This window comes from Schistocerca piceifrons, chromosome 5 (assembly GCF_021461385.2).
Source record: "Schistocerca piceifrons isolate TAMUIC-IGC-003096 chromosome 5, iqSchPice1.1, whole genome shotgun sequence".
Taxonomy (NCBI): Eukaryota; Metazoa; Arthropoda; class Insecta; order Orthoptera; family Acrididae; genus Schistocerca; species Schistocerca piceifrons.
The window spans coordinates 507,767,177-507,793,239 of record NC_060142.1 but is presented as its reverse complement, the minus strand read 5'-3'; the positions used below and the strand labels follow the sequence as shown (position 1 = coordinate 507,793,239).

At 39.1% G+C, this 26,063-nt stretch overlaps 1 protein-coding gene across 2 annotated transcripts in view; it reads left to right on the top strand.

Moving 5' to 3' along the window:
• LOC124798242 (asparagine synthetase [glutamine-hydrolyzing]) overlaps positions 1-26,063 on the top strand; it is a 227,438-nt gene that overhangs the window by 156,454 nt on the left and 44,921 nt on the right. For both annotated transcript variants that reach the window (XR_007016927.1, XM_047261559.1), the window contains exons 7-9: positions 2,751-2,928; positions 11,302-11,509; positions 16,475-16,648. Coding sequence is in view for 1 of the 2 variants with exons in the window: in XM_047261559.1 (XP_047117515.1) it covers positions 2,751-2,928; positions 11,302-11,509; positions 16,475-16,648 (560 nt within the window). In the remaining variant the exon portion in view is untranslated. The remainder of the gene's footprint in view (positions 1-2,750; positions 2,929-11,301; positions 11,510-16,474; positions 16,649-26,063) is intronic.

Genomic DNA, 26,063 nt, shown 5'->3' with positions numbered 1-26,063 from the left:
AAAAATGATTCATTTATCTCATTACTTCAAATTCAGATGTCTCGCTACTGCTGGAAAAATTTGATATCTGAGATTTGATTGCAGTTGGTTACCAATCCGATTAGGTGCTGGGTTCAGATCTCCATCCAACAGAAAAATTTATGTTTTGTTGTTTGAACTTTTTTACTTGTGAGTGAAACCAGATCTAACATGTTGCATGCTTAGTTAACAGGGTTGATAGTTGCTTGATAGGAGTGCTAGTCCAGTACAAACATTTTTGTCATGTAATTTCAAGTACAGATTTGCTGAGTGATACTGGCTAGAAGTTAGATATTTCTTGCCCCTTCATACCTAGTCAGCAATGGTGATTAGTAATATATCGAGTCTCATTCAGGCACAAAAGCTTTGTTGCAAAGCTTTTGCGAGCAGTGCTGGGTTTGAATCCATATCCAAAACAAAATGGGTCATCATGTCATTTAAAGTTCAAACATATGCACAACAACTAGCTCCTCAGGAATAATTTAGATTTTAAGGGTAATAGTTGACTTTTGCACTGCACATAGACCCTTGTGCCATCACGAGCACAGAAAGTTATTTGCGACAAACTTTTGATAGTGAGGTTTCCATAGAGTGCTTGACACTGTTAATTGAGGTTTTTCTAATCAGTTAGTTCATTAACCAGTTAATGCAATACAAATTGCTAAGCAAACGATATTTAATAGGTGGTTGCTAAACCTTTTATAGAGCAAGAATATTTCAAATTACTATAGAACTTTGGGATTCCAGATATTCTTGCAAAATACCTTATTCACAAAAAAAAGTTCTGAATAAGGATTACAGTATGATTTCTATGGTAGTGTTATGGGTGTTAGTTGTCTCAGGTGCTAATGAGAAATGTCACGTATTACATTAAATTTGATTTTACAAGTTTTATCTCTAACAATGTGTTTCCTGATATTTAAACTATTGTCATATTAATTTACACCTGGACTTATTGCCACAAGAACAGTGTTATCTACCAGTCACTTATGGTTATCATTTTGTGCAGTCAAACAACAGTACCGAAAAGAGATTATAGGATGTGCAAGAAAGTTATCTTATGTGGGCTGCATTCAAATCGGGTGGAACACAACTCAGCTTGTTGAGATACTTTTGGCTGTATTAGTATGAAACATTTGACTGTAAGGGCAAATGTATATAAACACTGGAAAATCAAGAATCATTTTTATGATTTGTTGGTCTCCAAATACAGGGAATGTGAATAAGATATTTATTTATTAACTTATACTAGTTGCATAAGAACTAACGTATGGGAAATCTTTTCCAGTAATATATCAAATGTCAGACCATGAATGTGTATCAAGTTCCAACAGTTATTTCTTGTTCAACCTCAGCTTTCTGAATATGTTTGATACTCTGTATACCAGTTTATCATCCACCTTTGTTTTCTTTTACTTGAAAGAAATGAGAACAGTATGGTCTTCTTTACCTTAAATTTCGAACCACACTAAGTATTGCACATTTTCATCAAGTAATCTAGGTAGAAATTCAATAATAGTGCATAACAGTATTGCACAGTTATAGTGACAGTGTTCCATGTGATGGATGCACAGGCCAGTCGTGTGTATGATTAGCTGCAACATGAAGACATCATGCACCTGGAGAGGGCAATTCATTCCACAGACTTAAATTCAACAGAATATGCATGGTATGCTGTAGACCAAAAGGTTGCAGCTGTGATGGCACAAGCATGGAGCATTGTTGAACTCCAGGTAGCAGTTGTCCCTCACTGGATGGTGTTACCCTAATCCGTGATGGATTCCTGATCCACAGTTGGGAAGTTATTCTGCATCCTGTATTGCCATGCAGGTTCATGACACTTCGTATTGACACCCCCAAAGGACAAACACAATGCACATTATAAGTGCCACTCTCAGCTCAGCACTAGTTTTCTGGCATACATGGTATATATATTCACATGTCATAATGTTGCCGGGGCACCTTTCAGTGCACACATTATAGTTGAGCTATACGTGAAACAATGTATCTAAAGGATTCCATAACTTAAAGATTTCACTGTGTGCATGTTTACTACAAATGTGTTTCAAGCTGTTTGCCTAACAGTTTGTGTTTGGTTTTCTCTTCCTTTCCATTCAAAATTTTCATTGGAGAGCTAAAGCCTCTCTGATCTTGTTCAGGTAATTGGGCCTATTTGTCTGTGTCAAAAGAGCTGAATCATGTCTCTGTTTCAAATGTATTAAGTCAGTTTCAGAACAATGAAAATTTAGACGTCATACTGATGTCATTCTTTGTTGAGATCACTGTTAAAACTATTCAAATGTGATTGCAGGTTGTTTCCACAAACAGTTTTTAAGAGTGTCTAACAGTAGCATTAGCAAAACTGATTTTTTTCTGGCAAGTCAAAATTTTGTGGAAAAGGCTCTTATTGGTTTCTCTGTTTCCTTCACAGCTTTAATTGTAGTGAGTCACAGGAAGTCCAAGTTCATCTGTTGGTTTCGCTGCACGTGCAAGTACTACAGCAATATTTTTTTTTCCTTACCATAATAGATTCTCTTTCATAGAAAAATGAAAGAAACTGCTTGCATTATAACTAGTACATTGTTTGTGACACTGTATGTACAATACATTGGCTGACTGATAAAAATAAGTATTTAATTATCACTGCTTTAGTATTTACTAATCACAGCTCAATGTTTAATCAGGAACTAACTTAAGATGTATTCATTTATCATTAATCTCTTTTTGTTCAGACATTTTCTATAGGTATGGATAACAGTCCAGACATTATTTATGCAAGAAAAGTGGCTGAGTATCTGGGGACAGAGCACCATCAAGTCCTATTTACCCCTGAGGATGTAAGACAAGTGCTGGATGATGTCATACATACTCTCGAGACCTTTGACATTACAACTATACGGGCTTCTGTGGGTGAGTCTTGCATTGCATAAAATGGTCAACAGCATTTATTCATTCATTCATTCGTTCATTTACTTTCCATCATGAAGGAGAGCATACATGGGTGTGGAATTAATCAAGTTAGACATCAACAAAGAAAGAAAGAAATTTTTGACAAAATAATTTAATTGGATAGACAAAAATCTACTCACCAAGTGTTGGCAGAATACACACATAAAAGGAGGTTATAATCAGGCAAGCTTTCAGAGCCAGTGGTTCCTTCTTCAGGCAGAAGTGGTGAAGGAAAAGGACTGGAGATGTATAGGAGAAGGTAGATTTCAGGGAAGTCAGCCAGAACTGTGGACCAGGGGAGACTTACCGGATGGGATGAGAAGGAAAATCTGCCCCTTTTTCTAGACCCTTCTGCCTGAAGAAGGAGCCACTGGCTCTGAAAGCTTGCCTTATTATAACCTTCTTTTATGTGTATGTTCAGCTGCCACTTGGTGAGTAGATTATTTTATCTATCCAATTAAATTATTTTGTCAGTTATACATTAAGATGGCAGAAGCAGAAACTGCAGTCTATTCCTGTAACAACAAATTATGTCTAGTACTAACATACTCAGACTGATAATTATGAGAATATCTTCTACATTACTTTATATACATGTATGTATAATAGAAGAAAAATAGCTACTTTGAAAGGAACCAAGCCTCTTCTCTTGTACACTCAGATTGCTATTTGTATCTAAGCTTTTATTTAATTTTACTACTATCAGCTCTATATACCAGAAAGGGAGATTGATCTAATACAAACATTATGGTTCCACTAAATTTACGTTGCAGAGTTCAAATAGTCTACTTTTTATTTTATTTTTTTATGCCCACTTTCGCACCAGAGTATAAACTCCATTCTGAACCCTGAAGAGGAATGCATAGTCTATATGAAAATTATTTCTTCTTCTAGTATTGTGGTTGTGAAGTATGCAGTTCATTGTAAATTAACTTTTGTTATTAACTGCAAGTACTATTAGGGAATGTACACTCGTGTCCAAAACAGAACACCATGAATGACTAGATAGGACGTCCATATTCGCAGGACATGTGCATTAGTGTATTCTGCAGAAATAATTGGCATTTCAGTCACTCGGTTCGTGATGTGTCCGTTGCCTAGAGGACACAGTCCATCACGGGCCCTGGTAACTTATTCCATGCGTGATGGCAGTGAGATGTATAAGGCACGAATTGCATCCTTAGGTACACCCATCCATGCTACATTCACGTGGTTTCAAAGTTCATCTGTGGTAGTTGGCTTTAGGTCACAGCACTGCACCCATTGTTTCACCATATCCAACATGTTTTTGATTGGCAATAAGTGTGGTGATCTGACCAGATAGAGCAAAAAATCTGACATTCTGTGACCCTAAGAAGGCACATATTCATGCAGCAGCGTGTGGTAATGCATTGTCTTGCTGAAAAATGACAACTCAGTTAATGTGCAGAAAGGATGTTGCTGTGGGTCGCAGAATGTCATTCACATAGGTCACACTGGTCACAATGCTCTGGACACGCACCAGCTGTGATTTGTGGTTGTATCCAATAGCACCCCACATCATAAGGCCTTGAGTTGGCACTGTTTGTCTTGTGCAAATGCAATCATTGTGATGCTGCTCCCCCGTCTGTAGCAAACCAAAATGCAGCCATCATTTTGAAACAAACAGAACCTGGATTCATCCAAAAACACCATCTGGCACGAATCTTGTCCCCAGTGACACCTTTCCATACACCATTGCCATATAGCATGTTTCTGCACATTCGTCAAAAGTTAGCAGAGAAGTGGACAATGTGCACGTAACCCACGCCATAATAAATGGTGACGGACTGTGTCACCCATTATAGTGTATAATGTGTTACACTGTTCTGCTGTTGCACCATAGAACCATCTCGTTGTGTTCTACTGCCTTAGGTGAACCATTCTGCACACACACATTGCACTACTGTAACACTTTGTCCCACACAAGCAGCAATTTTCTGGTTGGATGCATCATATTCTCTCATGTCAATTATGTGCCCTCTTTCAGACTGACTGATTTTATGGCACGGTTCATGCATACATCTGCAAGACGTCGTATACATCTGCTCAAGTCACACTGGTCCATTACTTTCAGTTTACAGCAACAATGAGAGCCACAGGCACATTTTACCACATGTAGTGCTGCTGCGCAATATTGATGTTGACCCTAAACCCATGTGCTGACACAGTTCAAATGCTAATCATTTCTGCAGAACATACCAAGTACTTGTCCTGTGAATATCAATGTCCTATCTCTAGTTGTTCAAGGTGCTCTGTGTTTTCTGAATATGAGTATATGTATTGCATGGAAGTGTCCCTGAAAAGGCTTCTGCAAGGGGTTTCATTGTCAGACTTCCACAAAATTCTTATTCCACCCTCTGTAGGATAATACTGTTTTTACCTTAAGTGCATAGCCTCAAGAAGATTATGCCATAGGACAGTACTGAGTGAAAATATGCAAAATATGTTAGTAATCCTGTTTCCAGGTCAGCATGGTGAGAAAGATTTCTCAGTGCAAAGTAGGCAGAATTGAATGTTTTGGCTGACTTATTCATACTCTAGTATAAGCATAATTTATTATCCATCTAGATGCCTGGGGACTTCACACATAGAACCTCATTCAGCATTTGCCCATTGATCTCTACTTGTGGTACTTGGAAGTCATTTTTATTTGTTTTAAATTTCATAATATATATTTTTGTAAGATTAAGGGTAAAGCTGTTTCCTGTGAACCAATAGTGAATCTGTTCCTCTATTCTCTTGTCTGAGTGGTATGGATGTGTTTGTGCTATTTATCAGTGTAGTTGTGTCATCAGTATACATCACAGCTTTTTTAAGGGTTCTGCAATATCCTGAGTAAATCATTTGTACAGTCAAGATGAGGAGGGGGCCAAGTATAGAACTTTGTGGGGTACCATAATTAATGTGTCTCTACTCTGAATTTAGTCTAATTCCTGTTGTTTCATATGTTAAGGGACCCCCTATTTTCTAGTGTCAAGATATGACTCCATCCATGCAAAAAGAAATGCCTTTAATGTGAACATTTTTGATTTCCCAAATATAATATTATCATCTGTACAGTAGAAGGCCTTGGCAAGATCACAAAAAAAGTCATCATGGCAATTTTTCTTGTTTACTTGTAAGAGAACTGAGTTTGTGAGAGCTTATATTGTGTCCTCAGCAGAGAAGCCTTATAGAAATCAAGGTTATTCTCCAAAAGGTGGCTCAATATTCTGTTGTAACCTCCTTCTCAAAAATCTTTGAGCATCTGGAAAGGAGTAATATGGACATATATTTAAAGGTTAGTTGCTTATCTCCATTTATGTAAATGGGCGTTACTACTACATGCTTCAGCCTTTACAGAATTAAACCCTGACTCCACGATAGGTTATTGATGTAATTCATTGGGCTGCTGCCAACACAGCATAAGAGTTTAGTACTTTGGCTGAAATAGATCGAGGAGGTACTGCTTTTTAATGACAAAGTATTTTTATGATCTCTCTAACAGTTGAGCTGGCAAAACTGAAGTATGGTGGTAGAGCATTTGGTGCTTAGATAAGCAAGTGTAATAGATCTGTTTTCAATATACTGTTTCTTGTCTTATTGTTTTTGGTTACTGATAGGAAGAATTCATCGAATTTAATACACAATTATTTGAATTTAATATTGTCTGTCTCTTCCACAGTCTGTTAATCCATGATTTCGTACCAGCCTTGTCCATCCACTCCTTGTCATGTCTATGAACAGATACACCTGGTGATATGTCGGAAGGTTTTGGCATCGTTTTGCACTTGAAAATGATCATTAGATAAGTTTAGTACTGTCAGCACATCATGAAAAGACAACAGTGTAGTCCATATTTTCATGTCCACTTGTTTCTATAGTCAAACAATGGAAAATGTAACAGGTGTGGTTTCAGTTGCCTGAGACTGCAGACGTGTGTGTGTGTGTGTGTGTATTATTGACAAAGGCCTTGATGGCCGAAAGCTATAATTGTGTCAATCTTTTTATTGTGCGTATCACGACTCAGTATCTCCACTATATGTTTCTATAGTCACAGTTTTAGCACCTTTCATGGCAACGGTTCTGTCACTTGGCACAACAGATGTCAGAGGAGTTTCATCCAGATTCACTATTTGGCTTACAAGGAGAGGCTGCCTACTCGTCATCGCCGAATTCATCCAAATAAATGGTACATGTAGGGCTTGGTGAGACATGAAAGTGCCCAAAGTGGGAAATTTAGATAGCCAAGCATTTAGAAAATGAAAGGAATTTTGATACGGATTTATGAACATGAGCACCTTATCAGTTGTCCCTGTGACAATATGTTTAGGAAGTGGTGTTTGGCTCAGCAGTAAGAGAATGGATTCATATTGAAAGGCTCATGGGTTCAACTCCACCCAGCGGCAAATATTTTTGTGCTCATTGGCAAATATACGATGAACTGCTCCAAGATGAAGATGGATTGCCAATGTGCAGTATCAAAGTAATAACCCCCAAATGTATGCCACTAGTGCAACCCTGTGATGTATATTTTTATCATCAGCTAAAAAACCTAATAAAAAATGTCAAAACTGCACTTACCTCATCGAGAAAGAATAAGAAATCACTTCCTGAGAAGCTTGCATCAAACTACATTTCGTTATACATCACCAGCTATCCTTGCAGTTATTCAGTGACATGCTGCATTACACATGGTTCGCTGCTGGACTGTGTGATGGAGGAAGCTGTTTTCAGAATGTCAGTCAAGTTTGTTTTTCTATGGAGACATTAAAATAATCACGTCACTGCAAAAAGGTGGCATTTATAATTTGCGCAAGATGCGGTCAGAATTATTCCTTCCCATGTTTCTTTGCTGAGTATCAGCCCGGTACATGTAATTGATCAATTGCAAAAGAATGGAAGAATTGATTTACATCTACTTCTACATCCATACTCCACAAGCCACCTGACAGTGTGTGGCAGAGGGTACCTTGAGTACCTCTATCGGTTCTCCCTTCTATTCCAGTCTCGTATTGTTCCCGTGTACACATTAACTACCATCCCTTTTTAAATGTTTGCAGTACCGCATTTCATCCTATGCCTATACTTTTTGTATAACATATATGATTTTGCAGTTAACTGTGATGTCAGTAGTGTAAACATTGCCAAGGAGCACAAAAATATTTACCACCAGGCGGAGACAAACCTGTGACCCTTTCAATGCAAATCCGATCTCTTACTGCTGAACCAAACATCGCTTCCTAACCACACTCTTACAGGCACAATTGATGAGGTGCACATGGTGATAGAGCCATATCAAAATTCCTTTTATTTCCTAAATGCTTGGCCATTTTTGGTTTTAGCCATTCAGTCCTCTATTTGCACATTTAATCTTCCTCACTTGTTTTCAGTTCTTCTTTACTAACCCGCCAATCAGAAATAGTTCTTTCTGTTGGTGGAGCACCAAAGTGCCGCTCAAGTGCTTCGTTTACATGTTCATCTGCATATGATATTACTTTCAATGTGTAGCCTGCATCACATTAATACCTTTTATTTTTTTCCATTACGAAACTAACTACTAACCAAAATATTGTACTTACCGATAACACAAATCACTTTCAATTCAAGTTCACTGGCTCTGTAGACTGCAATTATGTATCATAGGCTAGACAGTGTTCTGGGTTTGTGATAGCAGGGTGGGAGGGAGACAGTGTTAGCAACTTTTTGAATCCCCGCAGCTCATGTTTGTCGTATTGATGCAGTGCTACTGCCAGTTGAATGTAGAGATAGGTTTCCCATGGCATCAAATATACAGCTGTTTTTAAGACTTTTGGGAATTTTAAATCAAACACTGGACATTTTATATTAATTTTGGGGATAATATGTACCTGAATTCTGAAGGCAATTTTTTGAAGAAAAAAGTGCCTCTTATAGTCCGTTAAATATGGTACTTTAGTTTGTGTGTCTGGGCAAAAACATCTAATCTTCCTTCACCCAAAACTCTGTTGCTTTAATGGCCTTGTCAGAGCACAAAAATAGATCATCTGCTGTGCAAAGAAACTCCATCCGTGGGCACACGAGCAAATCTTCAATCATCTGTGTGTCTCCACATTCACACTAGTCATCTTCAGAGTAGCCCCACTTAACCATGTTTGCTTTGTGTTTTGTGACTTCTTTTCTTAATCTATTCACTGCTCTCCATCTACTGTACAGTAGTTGCTGCCATTTTGTATTTCCTCTTTGGGGTGCAGGTTTTTATTGTACAGAGAGTGCAACCATAAAGATAGGTGGTGGGTCTCGGGTTGGCCTTCTAACAGTACTGCCCATTGAATGAAGCTCTTCCTTGAGTTAAGGCAAGTTGGAACTGTTTGGTGGTCATACATTACGTGCCATGGGTCAGTTTACTACTTTTTTGTCTCTGTTTCACTGGCTGTTTTGCATCTCATATTTGGTGGTGCTATGGCTGCAAGTTGATAAGTTTTGTGGACAGGTGTAGGCTTCAGGCACCTGGTGATAATACTGACAATCTCCTTTAAAGTGACATCTAATTGTGTAGACTGGCAACACACCTCCATTATTGGTGCCACCTATTCTCTGGCTGCAAAACAGAGTCCCACTGCTAATGATTGAAGAACTTCAGGTTGTGCTCCAAATGCTGAACCAGTCAGTTTACTTATAATAGTGTTTCTTGCACATATTTTTCCGTTTAGATCAATGCAGCATTTTTTAAATAACAATGTATGGTCTAGGGTAGCTACCAAGTATTTTGGTTTGGTGCAGTGTTGTAGTTTAATTCCTCTTCATTGTATTTCCAACTGTCTTGAAGGTGTTACATTGCGCAAGTGGAATGCGCATACTTGCATTTTTTCTGGGTTAGGTTTTAGGTGATTTCCTACAAGGTATGAAACGCCTCTCACAATTTTCTTCCAACCTCTTCTTCTTCTTCTTCTTTTCTTCTTCTTCTTCTTCTTCTTCTTCTTGAGCAGTAATGGCAGTGTTGTTTGCTTATATGAATCTCTATTTCCAGCTGGTCATTTGTGTGCATATTGTGCAAAAGAGGAGAAAGAACTCTTTCTTGTGATAATTCATTCTTTTCGTTTCTTCATCAGCTTTTCTTTCCATGGAGGATTACGTTGAATCTTTGATTCTGCAATGTGCCTCTTAACGTGTAAATCAGTTGAATATCCTTTGTTATTTCTTAGACTTTCGTGAGGAGTTGTTGGTGGTTTACTGTATCGTGTACAGCGGAAAGGCCAACAGAGACAGCAGCAGTTATCAGTTTCACTTCAACACTGTCTTCAGTATGCTGAGTCATATTTAGTAGTTGACTACAACACGCTTTCCCTGGCCTGAATCCAATGTGTTCAGGGGTAAGTTTTGTATTGATTCTGGTTGCTATTCTTGACAGAATTATTCTTTTAAGTAACTTATGTATGAGGCAGGTTAAGGAAATAGGACAGAAATTTTTGGCCCAGTCTGCTGTTTACCAGGCTTTAGTAATGCTATTACTTGTGCTTTCCTCCATCATTTGGGATTCTGAAATGTTTCCAAACATCTGTTCATCATCCTCACTAGCCATCCATTAGCTTTTGGACCAGACTGCTTTATTTGTTCAGTTTGCATGCCACCAGGGCCTGCAGCTTTATTTTCTTTCAGTTCTTGCATTGCTGTGCCAATTTCTTCAAGTGAGAATGGAGTTTCTAGAGATTCATTCTCTCCTCCTACATTTTGTTTGAGATTCAACCTAGTGGAACAAGGAACAGAGCCGCATCATCTTCGACACTACACCCAATCCAGTGATGTGGATGTTCGAGGAAAATCGATGCTCCAAGGGGGTGGTCGAGTGGGGGGTGGCTCTGTCAATGCACAATGCTCTGTTGGTATGGCAGTTATTTTCCATAATTACTTCTGAATGAACTGCTATAACAGATAAACATCTTGCATATTCCAGCTCACAAATTCTATTCTTCCTTGTCACCATTTTCTCAATGCACTGCACTCTTAAAGCCAACTGGTGGGCACAATGCAAGCTTGGTGGGTTTACAGTTCTATTCATGCATCAATCATATTCGTACACATAATACTTAGCAAACCATTTATAGTAGCCTACACTTTGTATGAAATTCAAACATGTGTCATAGCAAGCCGAAGAGGTCTGTAATATATTTCATTTCTGGGTTTTTTGTTTTTCATGATTAGGCAGGGTTTTATTTGCTATTTATTAGCAAAGTCTAGTGATGCTAAGCAAGCTCCATTCATATGTTATTGTATGATATTACATGGGTGATTGCAGTACTAGAAAGTATAGAGAGAACAGAGATTTTTTTTACATAGACATTAATCTTATTACAGGTATGTACCTAATAGCACGATACATAAAGGCTCATACTGATTCTACTGTAATATTCAGTGGGGAGGGTGCAGATGAGTTGTGTGAAGGATATATATACTTCAGGGATGCTCCAGATGCTCAGGCAGGTGCTGAAGAGAGCTTGCGCCTGTTGAAAGATATTTATCTTTATGATGGACTTCGTGTGGATCGTACTTTAGCAGCATTTTGGTAAGTTTTGCAGTGTATATTTGATATAATTTTTGTATTTTAGTTCAGCAGATCCAAATTATGGTATGACTGTTAAAAGGTGTGTTGCAATAAACATTTGTTTGTGCAACATCAACATTTTGAAAATCAGCAGACAAGGAAACAGGAAACAGTGATGTCACAAAAGGCAACATAAGAATCCATTAATATTTCAGCTGTGTTTAGTCATTGCCTGAAATGTAGCTGAATGGTTAGCGACTCTGACTTTCAAACAGAAGGACCCCAGATTTGGTTCCTGGTACCTCCTCAGATTTTTCCTGAGGTAGGGAGGTCTGATACAGGGTCCACTCACCCCTTGAGAGGCCAGATGAGGAGCTACATGAATAAAGAAGCAACGACATTATCGGGGTTCATCTCCTGACAATAAAGGCTGGAGGGTTTGGTGACATGCTGATCACCTGTCTCACAATCATAGATCAATCCTTGTACTGCCATATAGGCGGCAGTTGGCCAGTCAGAACAGACAAGATATTGCAGTGCCTGTGTTATTCTGTTTATGATGCAAAATTCCTTTGGACATGCATACACGTCCAAAGGAACTGTGTTGACTACATTTAATGTAGTCAAGGGGTGGTGTTTGTGGTTATTTATAGAGGTAGTGGCTCAAACCTTTAAAAGGAACGTACAGACAGATGCAGAAAAGTAGTTAAAAACAAGATGTGGCGGAGACACTTGTGGTGTCAATGAGTGTTGTGTTACAACTGGAATCTCTTAATTAAAATGTGCAACCCTTTTGTGTCTTTGATATTCCTCAGTGATATTCAGTACACAGTCAAGCATGACCCTGACCCTGCTTACAATGATTTTTCCTTTCTCCATAGCACTTTACTTTTGTGACCGCAGACCATGTCCTTACTCTGAGATTAATTGAAGACTGTTCTTGACTTAATATTTATAGGAAGCTTATTCCTTTAAATCATTGTAGAAAGTTCACTCTCTGGCTGTCCAAAATGTTTACATGTGACCACTAGAAAAGTACCACCACTTTCTGAAATACATTATTATAAAAGATAGCTAGTGTGCACCTGAGGATGAATCGTGATCTACCAAACAGTGGTATGCATTTACTTTGGCAACAAGCATTAACTGCTTACTGAAAGATTTAACTGAATTTATACATGGAGGTACCCAGACATACACTATGACCACTGCCCACTGTGACGCTGCATGCGTCCCTAGTGGTGTTGCAGCACATCACACAGCAGTAAAAGTATTTACGTGGTGCAGACATGCATGGGAGATCAGCCTAGTGAACATATGGGCTGCAAATGGGGAAATCCATTGAGATACGCAACTTTGAGAAAGGGTAGATTATTATTACGCAGAGCCTGAGAATGAGTGTCTTGAAAACAGCAAAAGTGATCGAATGTTCACACGCTACTGTCGTGAGCACCTACAGAAAGAGATGGAAGGACAGTGAAACTACCACTAAGCGCTAAATATTGGATGTCCATGACTCTTCACAGAATGTGGTGTTTGGAGGCTTGTCTGTTCTGTTAAGTAGGATAGGTGGTGATCTGTGGCATCTCCACTGAAAGTTCGCAATGCTGGTACATGTGCAAGTGTTTCAGAACACACCATTCATTGTACATTGTTGAACATGGAGCTCTGCAGCAGACCACCCCTATGTGTTCACACATTGATCAAATGACTTCGTCAGTTATGATTGCAGTGAGCACAGGACCATTGGGATTCGACCATCGGTCAATGGAAACGTGTTGGCTCTTTGAGTGAATTACATTTTTGGTACACTAGGTTGATGGTCATCTCCACAAAAGCCAAAGTAAATGGCAGCTCAAAATGTGCAGTGCACTACAGATGCAGGCTGGTGGGAGCATATTATGCTGCAGGAGACTTTCTCCTGTGCTTCTGTGGAACCTGTGACAATAGTTGGAGACATGCTAACAGCTACGAACCACCTCTATCCCTTCATGCTTGGTGTCTTCCCTAACGGTGATGTTATCTTTCACCAGCATAAATGTCCATGTCTCTGAACCAGAACCATGCTGCATTGGTTCGAGGAACATTATAGTGAACTCACATTGATGTCTCAGTGACCAGATTCACCATTCATCGTATGGAACCCATCTGGGTTGTTATCAGACACCATCACCACGTATGCATATCAGCTGCCTGTTATATACATGAATTACATGACCTGTGCTTAAACGTCAAATGCCACATATCTCCACAAACCTACCAACAAACTGTCGGATCCCTTATATGCAGACCCAGTAATTATTCCATTCCAAAGAGGGACAAACAAGCTATTAAGCAAGTGATCATAATGTTTTAGCTCATCAGTGTACTGGGTTATTACAAATGATTGAAGCGATTTCACTGCTCTACAATAACTTTATTATTTGAGATATTTTCACAATGCTTTGCACACACATACAAAAACTCAAAAAGTTTTTTTAGGCATTCACAAATGTTCGATATGTGCCCCTTTAGTGATTCGGCAGACATCAAGCCGATAATCAAGTTCCTCCCACACTCGGCGCAGCATGTCCCCATCAATGAGTTTTCGAAAGCATCGTTGATGCGAGCTCGCAGTTCTGGCACATTTCTTGGTAGAGGAGGTTTAAACACTGAATCTTTCACATAACCCCACAGAAAGAAATCGCATGGGGTTAAGTCGGGAGAGCATGGAGGCCATGACATGAATTGCTGATCATGATCTCCACCATGACCGATCCATCGGTTTTCCAATCTCCTGTTTAAGAAATGCCGAACATCATGATGGAAGTGCGGTGAAGCACCATCCTGTTGAAAGATGAAGTCGGCGCTGTTGGTCTCCAGTTGTGGCATGAGCCAATTTTCCAGCATGTCCAGATACACGTGTCCTGTAACGTTTTTTTTGCAGAAGAAAAAGGGGCCATAAACTTTAAACTGTGAGATTGCACAAAACACGTTAACTTTTGGTGAATTGCAAATTTGCTGCACGAATGCATGAGGATTCTCTACCACCCAGATTCACACATTGTGTCTGTTCTCTTCACCATTAAGAAAAAATGTTGCTTCATCACTGAAAACAAGTTTCGCACTGAACGCGTCCTCTTCCATGAGCTGTTGCAACCGCGCCGAAAATTCAAAGCGTTTGACTTTGTCATCGGGTGTCAGGGCTTGTAGCAATTGTAAACGGTAAGGCTTCTGCTTTAGCCTTTTCCGTAAGATTTTCCAAACCGTCGGCTGTGGTACATTTAGCTCCCTGCTTGCTTTATTCGTCGACTTCCGCGGGCTACGCGTGAAACTTGCCCGCACGCGTTCAACCGTTTCTTCGCTCACTGCTGGCCGACCCATTGATTTCCCCTTACAGAGGCATCCAGAAGCTTTAAACTGCACATACCATCGCCGAATGGAGTTAGCAGTTGGTGGATCTTTGTTGAACTTCATCCTGAAGTGTTGTTGCACTGTTATGACTGACTGATGTGAGTGCATTTCAAGCACGACATACGCTTTCTCAGCTCCTGTCTCCATTTTGTCTCATTGCGCTCTCGAGCGCTCCGGTGGCAGAAACCTTAAGTGCGGCTTCAGCTGAACAAAACTTTGAGTTTTTCTACGTATCTGTAGTGTGTCGTGACCATATGTCAATGAATGGAGCTACAGTGAATTTATGAAATCGTTTCAATCATTTGTAATAGCCCTGTACATCTTGTTGTCATAGGTATTTATAGATAACAACATTGTCACGGTACATTTATGTCTGGTGAAATTTTTGACAACAGACCATTCCAGTTTGGGAATAAGAGTGATATTGGAAGAAAACTACTAAATGTCCTATTTTTGCAAATGGAGATTCTGAGATTAACACCAAATATCTAAAATACCATGCAGTTTTCAAATGTGAAGTTTTCCATTCTTTCATTCTATTCCATCTTAAATAAAACCTTTTGTCTCTAGCTTCATAATCTTTATTGTTGTGGTAAACATAGTTGTTGTGCTTTTATGTCTAAATTTTCTGTGCCTTTAAGTTACCAGTAACTGGCAGTTCTTAATGCACATATTTGAATATAAATTATGTTTAGTTCGTTGCTGACTATTTGGGAATGCAATATCAATGATGTCATATTATATTTCTCTTTTATTCATGTTCATACTTGTAACCTAGCCTAATCCCCAGCTTATTGCAATAAACTGTGTCAGTTGAAGTCTATGTAAAACTATCTTCATTTCAATTTCCTTGCCTAAATAATTCCTAGTGTTTATTTAAGGTAAAAATCTTCATAAAACCTCTCAAAAATCTGGAAAGTTAGGATAAAGTATATTTTTAAATATTCCAGTTTGAGCCTAAGCCTAATATCCTCATATGAAAAACCACTGTCACCACCACCACCACCGACAACAACGAGCACAACAAAAACCAGGACACCAGCAGCTGTCTTTCATTTTGCCCTGTCTTAGTTTTTCATCAAGTAGTATATGCTTCTGTTCCCAGTGACTTTAATGGTTTTTCATGCTTGTTGGCTAGCCTTTCTACTTCTTCTCATTTCAGATTCTAAAATTTTGGCTTTTGCTGGTATTTGATTACTAACTCATCCTGTTGCACTTTTTCTACTTTAAAATGCATTTCTTCTTTTATCATTCACAGAAATTTTAATTTTAAACTCTTAATTTAGTCTTCCAGTTTTTTTTTGTAGTTGGTAATGATGGAATTAGAGTACAGATTATCATACTTTTATGTACTTGATGATGATAAGCACAATAGCAATACAATCATCTCATTAATTTGACAATATCTGAAAGTGACTTATTATGAAACAAAACTGTCGACACTAATTTTCCAGTGCTGTAACTCTGTTAACAACTGCTATGTTTGTGGTCAGCTATAACTCAGTGGTGTGTCTTTGTTAGCTTTTTATGTATTATCATGTTTAGGTGGTACTGGTGTTTGTTTAAAAAATATACAAACCTTTGTTCTTACAGTTTGGAAGCACGTGTACCATTCCTAGACCAGCAGTTCACACATTACTTCATGGGTCTTCCACCTGCCATGAGGTGTCCACAGAAAGGGATAGAGAAACACTTGCTTCGATCAGCATTTGATGACACAGACTTACTTCCAAAAGAAATACTGTGGAGGCACAAAGAAGCCTTTAGGTAAGAAGACAGTTGTACATATTACGTGAATAGTTCACATCCTGAAAAAAGAAAAAAATTGTATAGCTATGTATGAGAGAGAAAGAGACAGACAGACAAGCAGGCAGAGAGAGAGAGAGAGAGAGAGAGAGAGAGAGAGAGAGAGTGAGTGAGTGAGTGAGTGAGTGAGAGGGGGGGGGGGGGGGGTGGGACAGACATGCTTTAACATTAATATTACTTTTGTAAAATGCAAGTTACACACAAGGTAGTGGAGACTTGCCCTGGTTTATTTACAAGAGATGTATATACAGGATGCTCTTGGCAAAGCAGTGACAGCTAACTGAAGTTTGTACTCAGAAACAAAGCCCAATCAACACCATATCAAAATTCCGTCTTTGACAGAGTCCATGAAAGTAGCATGTAAGTCAAGCTGCTACACACCAGCAGTGCTCTCCACCAATCACATCAAAACTGACTCACACTGATCCTGGTCTGGCTTTTATGCTGGATTACGGTGTGGGCTTGTCGAAGGGACTCCTGATGATAAGTGCCCTCTAGGTAATGGTGCTGCAGCTGTAATGAAGTGGGACATGTGCAGCCATCCTTACAATGTTGTTTGTTATATAGCTACCAGTTAGGCCTTAACCGATGCTGAGGGAACTAACTTTAACCGTACACATGATCCCACCAATGGCCAACATCTCTGAACTGGTTTCTGTAGACTGTAACAGTGATGCGTCTCCACCATCTAATTGATGGCTGGAGACACATCGTCATTGTTACAGTCCACAGAAAACAGTTCATAGATGTTGGCCACTGATGAGATCGTGTATATGATTGGAGTTAACGCACTCAACATCAGTTAAGGCCTGAAGATGGTGTTGCATTGCATTTTTTTTTTAAGCTGCATTGTGACTACTTGGGCCTGCCATATTAATTTATGCAGGCCTTATTGCTTCACACAGACCTCTTAGCCAGTACCCATGGCCACCACCGTGCAGCAAAATTGTGCTGTGCAGTTGAGGCCATGTGCACTGTTGCCCATGCAGAATCGTGTGAAGGTGGGGCTGTGTGGAGTTCTTTTGTCTGCACTTTGGTGTTATTTGTTATTTACTTACAGCAATTACACTTATTTTTTAAAGAGAAACACGGTAGTTTGGAAGTAGGATAAATTTATGGTATAATTTAAGAAGAGAATAAAAGAAGACAGGAAAGAGTAGATACAGATATTCCTTCACCAAGACCAGCTGGGGAAGTGGACTTGGTATTGAACTTCAAGTCCAGCATCCACATGTGGTGCTACTCATTTTAATACTGTCCACATGAACATCCCTCTTCAAGAAAACTATTTGTTCAGTCCGTGTGGATCTAACCCATGTTGGTATTGTTTGTTAGAGTGCTGAGTGAGTTGATGTTTGTTGGGTTACACAACAAATAATCTAATTAAGCTATATACTGTTATTACATAGTTGTAGGAGAAATAACAAGTTACCACTAACCTATTATTAATGATGTAAAAACATTTTTGTAGAATAAAACTAAGCTTTTTTGAGTAGTGGACGCGTAAGTTTAGTATAATTGCATAATAATTATGATCTGTTTCTATTGCGTATCTATACTGTTTGATTTTGCTTGCTTGTTTTATTTCATATTGTTACATTTACAATGTGTTTATTTAAGTAACTACTTAACAACATTGGGTACACGTTTAACATGGGTTTTAGAATGATAGCTATCTACAGACTACTCTAATTACTTCTACTTTTGATTAGATGCATTGGTAATAAGACGTAAATTGCTATCTTTGATTAATGTTTATGTGAGTAGTTGTGTATGTTTTACGTTATGTATGTTTTGTGTGTGTATGTTATGTAAGTGTTGTTCATCATCAGTACTGCATCTACTCAACCTATCTCTTTCAACCTGTCTTCATCTCCTGTGCCTTCTGTATTGATTAGTCTGTTTGTGTATGTCATGTTCTGCTTTTGAGATGTTGTTGGTGATTGCGCTCAACTGTGTCTACGTATCTGGGTTCCTCAGTCCATAGTATAGTGTCATTTTCTTTGCGTGTCCTTTTTTTTATTAGGTAAGTGTCTGTATTCAATGCATTTCAAAAGGAAGTGTTCTGGAGAGCCAATTTCCCCACATGTGTAACGACTGCTTTCTGAAAGTGACGTGCTACAAGTACTTGAGATAAGGGCCAGTTCTAGTCACAAAATGAATTGTGCCTTGGCCAGGGTTGACATGGCGCAGTCGTATCATTCCCTGACATTGGGGGAAAATGAACAGACTTGACGGCCCTTAGCACTCTAATCCAAGATTTTTTTGCCAAGTGTCCACACAAAAATTTTTAGTTGGCACCTATCTCCTGCATGCTGCCCAGTGGTCTGCCACACTCTCTCAGGTCTACCCAACTTCAGCCAGTATGTTGCAGCCCAATATCCGACGGTTATATCAATCGAGTACATTCCAAGCACCACATAGAGTGAATCGACTGATGTGATGCCAAATGCCCCAGATAGTCTAAGTAGCGCATTCCTCTGCCTCCACCCAACAGTGATTCTGTTCATGTTGAGAGCAAGTCTTTGTGCTCATATACTATCTGCAAAGCTCAATAGCAACTTGAAAAGTGCACAGTGGTAAATTCATATGTGTGTGAGTGGTAGTCTGTATCGTGTCAAATTTATTGTTGCTGCTTTGTGAAGTACACTTTCAGCTTTGTTTGTGATTAGTCATATGTGTTCGGTGAAGTTATGTTGTTTGTCAATGTGTACCCAAAGATATCTAGTTACTATTTCATGTTTGTGTTTGTGTTGTTTACTTTAATTGCTGGGTTTCTTTGTAGTGGTCCTTTAAGCATTGTGTATGCTGCTTTTTGAGCTGCTATGAATAATTTGTTTTGGTTGCACCATTGTTGAATTGTGTGTAGCATACCATTGGCCTTGTTTTCCAACATTGCTCATGTGTCGGCTGATATCACAACTACCAGGTTGTCAGCATATGCAATGATCCTGTCTGAACATTCATCTCCCTTGATTAAATTCAAGAGCAGTTCAGTTGTGATATCCTAGAAGATGAGTCTGCAGATTGAGCCTTGTGTCTTTTGGTAGCTGTTTTTACAACCTTGCAGTGCCCTCTTGCCACTCAGCCAGTCTTTTCCTACAATAGTCTCAAAGACTATTGTTCAGGGATCGGGGTACATGTAGTTCTCGATATCGTGCAAACAATGCTGGCCACCAAGGATTATCAAAGGCATCAGCAATGTCAATAAGAACTGCGACTACATACTTCTGTAATGTGTGATCTACAATTTGGAAAGCCTGATTAATTGCATTGTCAATAGACTTTCCCCTCGTAAAGCCAAACTGGTGTTTACTAAAGCCATGGAGTTCCCTGTTACCTTGGAAACAGTTACACAGAATCTATTTCCATATTGAAGCTACGTGGTTAACAATAGTTATGCCTGTATTGCTTCTTCCATCAGCATTTCCTATATATGGATGTGGGAGGTGGTTGTCCTTAGCCACTGAGTTTAACAAAGCAAATTGGTCAGTATGATTTTTGTCCTGATGGATCCCTATCTGTGGCATTTTAAATAATTACTGTGTTGGCTGTTTTCCAGACTAGAGTCACCTGCCCCAGCCGCAGAGCATCATTTACTAGAGTTGTTAAATATGGAGTTATCTGTGGTGAGACCTGGTACAATGTTTCCAAGTCGATGTAGTCTGATCGTGGCACTTTCTCGTTTTTAAAGCTAGAAATTGCTAGTGTGACCTCTTCTCATGCAAATGAGCAGGAGGCATATCTGTACATTGTCTCCTTAAAATGTGCTTGTGCTTGTGTATCTGTTCATCGATCATCATTGGGCAGAAGTTTGTCCAGCAGATATTGTGCTGTTTGTCTCCAATCCTGTGTTATGCTCTGTCATACTGCCCTAGCGTAGCCAGCACAAGAGGGGGACTTAATTTTCTCTGTCATGAGCTTGTAAGGTATTCCCTTTGTATTGTAGATGTGTTGTGATGTAGTGTTCCCAGTGTTCTTATCTAGCTGTGATTAGTATGGTTTTGAATTTAGCTTTTGCATACCTGTATTCTTGTAGTCAAATCTGTCTGTCCCAAGTGGTAAATGCCGTTTGGTAGAGCCTTGTCTTGTGTCTCATATCCTGTCTTAGTCTAGATAGCTCGAGCTCCAGGGAGGATCTGTCTTACACTGGTAAGTGAAAGTCGGAATGTATTTTCATTGGGCAGTTTGTAATATATGTGGAAGTCTATATGCCCTTAGGTCTACACTTTCCATCTACATTTTCCATCAGTTTATCTCTTACACAATTCTGAATCCCCTGAATCAATTTTCTCTGCGTAGTAAATATTTGTTTGATGATGGTGTATGGTGTGCAGGTCTTTGTGTCAATGATGATTGTACTATGATCATGTATCATTACATTCAGATACATGCACCAATCTACCGTATTTACTCGAATCTAAGCCGCACTCGAATCTAAGCCGCACTCGAATCTAAGCCGCACCTGAAAAATGAGACTCGAAATCAAGGAAAAAAATTTTTCCTGAATCTAAGCCGCACCTGAAATTTGAGACTCGAAAATCAAGGGGAGAGAAAAGTTTTAGGTCGCACCTCCAAATCGAAACAAAGTTCGCCTAGTTGTAATATGAGACACAATTTAGGTCAAATGAATGACGATACAGCTGCACCAGTTTGGTTCGAGTCGTAAGCTTAGCAGTTACGGTTTACCAGGTAGCCATTGCTACGCGTCACGCGCTCCGTCCGTATTTATACGGATATCCTTCCTTTTTCACGTGCTTTGTCTGGTTTGAATTGATTGCTTATTTTTCTTTGATCTGATAAGTGCCGTTCCCTCTGTTATAGGTGTTTACGTCACTCTAAGCTGAAAATGTATTACTGTACTGTGTCATGCATTGTTTGTCGCATTCTGATAGTGCGTGTTTACGGCCTGTCGCCGCTCATGGCGTGGCTTGCTTTTGTGCGCGCTACCGCCGCTTACAAATAAAAAATAGAGAGGAGTCGTCTCATTAGCGAAACATTTGTTGTTACTTACACTACTTCTTTCTTTGATAATGATCAACAAGAACCAAATAATAGACTGCGTATGATAGATGATGTTCTGAACGAAATTTTAGCGAAAATTTTTCTCCGTTTGAAAATCTCTGCAGGCGCCTCTTTAGTTCATTACATTCTGCACAGAAATTAGAGTCATCTTAGATTTAAAAATCTAGTCAGTTGCCGTGCTTCATTTCTGACTGTATCACTATCAGGCATAAGAATAATAGGAATATAAACATGACATGATATGTATATTCTTCCGCATTTGCTGTTGTCTCACTCTAGTTTCGTAGTTTATTAGGCAGACAGGATTTAAATGAGATAGTAGCAAACACGAAACAATACATGGCAAAATGTTTATATTCGTATTAATCTTATGGCAAAGAGAATACTACATGTGATTCACAATTCATAAAAGCTCCTATTAGCAACCATCTCTTCTCACAGATAGAAAAAAATTCAGAACGTAGAGTTGGCCATATTGACAAACTTTCCAAACAGTCTTGCCAGTTGGATTTTCGTAGTACCTTGAAATGCTGCTACATTCGAAGATCAACAATACAAAATTTGTATTTACTTCGTTGGATAATTTACCAAAACGCAGTGGTCGAAACTCTGGGCGGAGGAAAAAGGCTCGTCTTCCACTTTTTTTTTTAATTTATTTACTGACGCAGAGATTTTGGTACCAGTATTTATCTTTGTGCCCTACAAAGCATGCCTGTGTGGCACTACATATATTCGACGGCAGAAGTTAGTTGTGGCGGCACCCACCAACATTTTTCAGAACTCCCGCTTGCTTTGCACTCGATTCTAAGCCGCAGGCGGTTTTTTGGCTTACAAAAACCGGAAAAAAAGTGCGGCTTAGATTAGAGTAAATACGGTATTTCCATATTGAAGCTATGTGGTTAACAATAGTTATGCCTGTATTGCTTCTTCCATCAGCATTTCCTATATATGGAGGTGGTTGTCCTTCTTTGTTGATAATGTACAGGCTGATCACACTTAGGATGTCATTGATGATCTGACTTTGGTCATCAGTCTGATTACAATGCCACAAGGAGGATCTGGCATTGATGTCAGCTGCAATGGTCATCTTCTTCCATCTTGAATAAAGTGCTGTCTGTTGAATCATATCTGTGTATGGTCGACTTGTATGGGAGTACTGTGCATACAAAGACGCCAGTATCCGTATTTCTGTACTCTTGTTGATCTGCACTGTTACAATATGTCTAGTGCACAACTGTGTGATTTTTGTAGTCTGACATTTGGTTCCATTATCACTATAGCAACTATAGTGTGTCTATCTCCTGTTGTCTGAGTTGTTCTGGAGGGGGGGGGGGGGGGGGCGGGGTGGCACAAACATATTAATATCCCATTTCTGCAGTATGGTTGTTGAATGCACATGACATCAATGTTAAACTCTTCGGCCAGCCTGGGAAGTTCTGCGCTTACTGTTCTACTCCTCATAGCGCTGAACTGCAAGATATTCATGGCTGCCTTGTATACTCGTAGCACTTCACAACCATCTGCTCTGGCTCAAAGTACTCTCTCCAATGAGCCCTGACAAGGTCTTTGTACATTTCCTTAATGTTGTGATCTTCTGAACGCCATCCACAGACCTGTCTCAGGAGATTAGCAAGCTCATCCCCATCAGTGGGCAAGTTTTCCATCTTAATGATTATCCTATCCATCTGGTCAGACATAGGGAAGCAAATGGAATAACCCTTCTCATGTGTTAATTGTGTAGCTAATCTTTGTGCAGTTTCCAGATATCCTGTTGCTCGAGCCTACTGAGCTTTAAGTTCAATTCAGTTGCACTGTAGTTTGCTGGTTCTTGATTATGATTACGTACTTGTTCATCCCGTGCATTTTTCACTTCAGATTTAATTTAATAACTTACTTCCCACTTATGTTGTACACTGCTTGTTTATGCACCTCTGCCTGTGTTTCTTTTTTACATTCATTATTATGAGAGTTACCTTTGCTTCCCCACTTTGTTTTATGGCCTTATGTTTTATCATAAACGGGCTTTACTCTTTTCCTCCTGATTTATGTTTTCATTATTAGCAGTTGATGCAGTCATTGTTACTTCATCACATGCCATATCAACAGGGGTTATTGTGGTTGTTCTCACTTCATTACATGACACATCTATGGTAATAGATGGTGGTACACCTACTTCATCACAAACCATGTCTGTGGGCATTGATGGTTGTATCCTTATTTCATCACATGCCACATCTTTGGGGATTGGTGGTGGTTTCCCTCCTTCTTCACAAGCAACATAATTTGGGATTAATGGTGGTATCCCCACACAATCATTCACTACATCATTTTTATTTTCTTTACATGCTACACTGTTGGTATTGCTCTGTTTCATGGGCATTACTATGGGTGGAGGTGATGGCCTCTCATTAATGGCAGAAGGGATTTCCCCTGGGTTGTAGTATCCTCCTGATATAAACTTAACAGCTTTTATGTATTGTTTACATTTTGTTGTGTCGTATCTATCTGCATGTTCAGGATTTGTCTGTGGTATAATTGATTGTTTTAGGTTCTGTTGCATTTCATAGAAGTTGTTGTGAGATGCATTTTGACACTCTGTATTTTGAGTGTGAACTGCATGTGTATGTGTGATGTTATGAGTCTCTCAGTTAGTTCATGTTCCATTTGTTCCACCCTTAAAATTAACACAGTCAAAAATGTAGTCCATTGAAGAGTTCAAGTTATAGCATACGTGCAGCTATTGGCTCAACTTTACCAACATTACACATTTGGTCCAGATAATCTGTATTATCAATATGTGCGTCTTGGGTAGCCTACATTTATATTAATGATGTTATTTCATTTTTACTGTTTAATGTGTCCTGCTGCAATTTTTACACCCAACGTGTAAAAATGTCCGATTCTGGATTTAGAACATAGTGAGTGTGGTGTCTGGAATTCATAATACAATCAGAAGCCATAGTCAGTCAGTCTCAGTTTGCCTGTTTTCCAAGAGTTTGTAAGTTAGACACTAAGTTGTTCTGCCTTTGGTGCAGGTCTTGCCTCGTTTCTTACAGGGGATGCATCCTATTTTATGCTCTGATCCTGGGCATTCTGTTTCTTTTATGTCCTTCTTCACTACATGTTCCACAAATAATGTAAGGAGCGCCTCAGCCCTTCACAGTATGTACCAGATCGCAACGCTTAAAACATTTTAACCTTTGACTTCTAGACATTGGAAACCTACAAATACTCTGTTTTGGCTCAATAACTGGTTTCTTACTCTGGGACTTTCCTCTACAATGTTATTTGCAAAACCTTCATCTCAAGGTCTGGTTTTAAATCTCAGTTTCACTCCATTTGTAAATTCCTCTGTGTATATGTGTTTTGATAAATTTAACCCATATAGCTTGTCCAGGAATTCATCATCCTTGTCAGCTGCAAGCACCCAATAAATTGCCACTAGTGGTCTTCTCTTTTTGAAGATGATGTATTAAATTACGGAAACTGGTAGGTACAAAGTAAATAACCTTGGAAGGACAGTTGCAGGTGTTCCATTTCATTCTGCAAACCTTCAGTCAGAAGGACGGACATATGGAAACTTAGTACCACAGCGGTTGGCAATAATGTTATGTGAACAGTCCAGTTTTTGTAGTGATGTCAGGTGGTACCACTACAATTACAGTACGCTTCTTAAACTTAAAACAATACTTATCAGTGAGGCTCTAGTGTTTTTACACTGCTGTATCTGTTTTAACATGTGTCCATATGTATATTTTTCTGTTTTTAGCCTAGGAACTTTACTTTCTGCATGGCACTAGTAAATGTACCAATTTAATATGTATGACTTGTTTATGTGTCAATTGGGAGTTTATATTATAGCTTGACCAAGTAAACAGTTCATCTGCTGTTCAGGTAGTACATTTGAGAATTACTGTGTTTTATGTTTGTGAACTAAAACAATGTATAATAGGAACAGAGTAAGCACATGTGGTGAAAACATAATGACTGAAGGCCATTAATCAGCTCAGAGCAAAGTTATGCTATGCAGTGAATATAACAGTCATTAAATTTGTGTCAGTCATAACCATCTCCAAAAGCAATAGCCCATGAGCCACAGGATGATCCAGAGTACAATTACATGTGCACACGTGGCAAAACAACATAGGTCGCTTGGCGTTGCATACTTAAATTTGAAGTGGAGAGTGCAGTTGTCACCCTGTAAGTCAACATGTGAACAACATGATTAACCAATGATATTTTCTGCAGCAGTGAATTTTGAAAGGAGTACAACTGGTGTGCTACAGGGGCAACTCCAGTCAGCCAACCAAATCTTTATCTTCGCTTGTAACAAGATAATGAATTTTTGTAG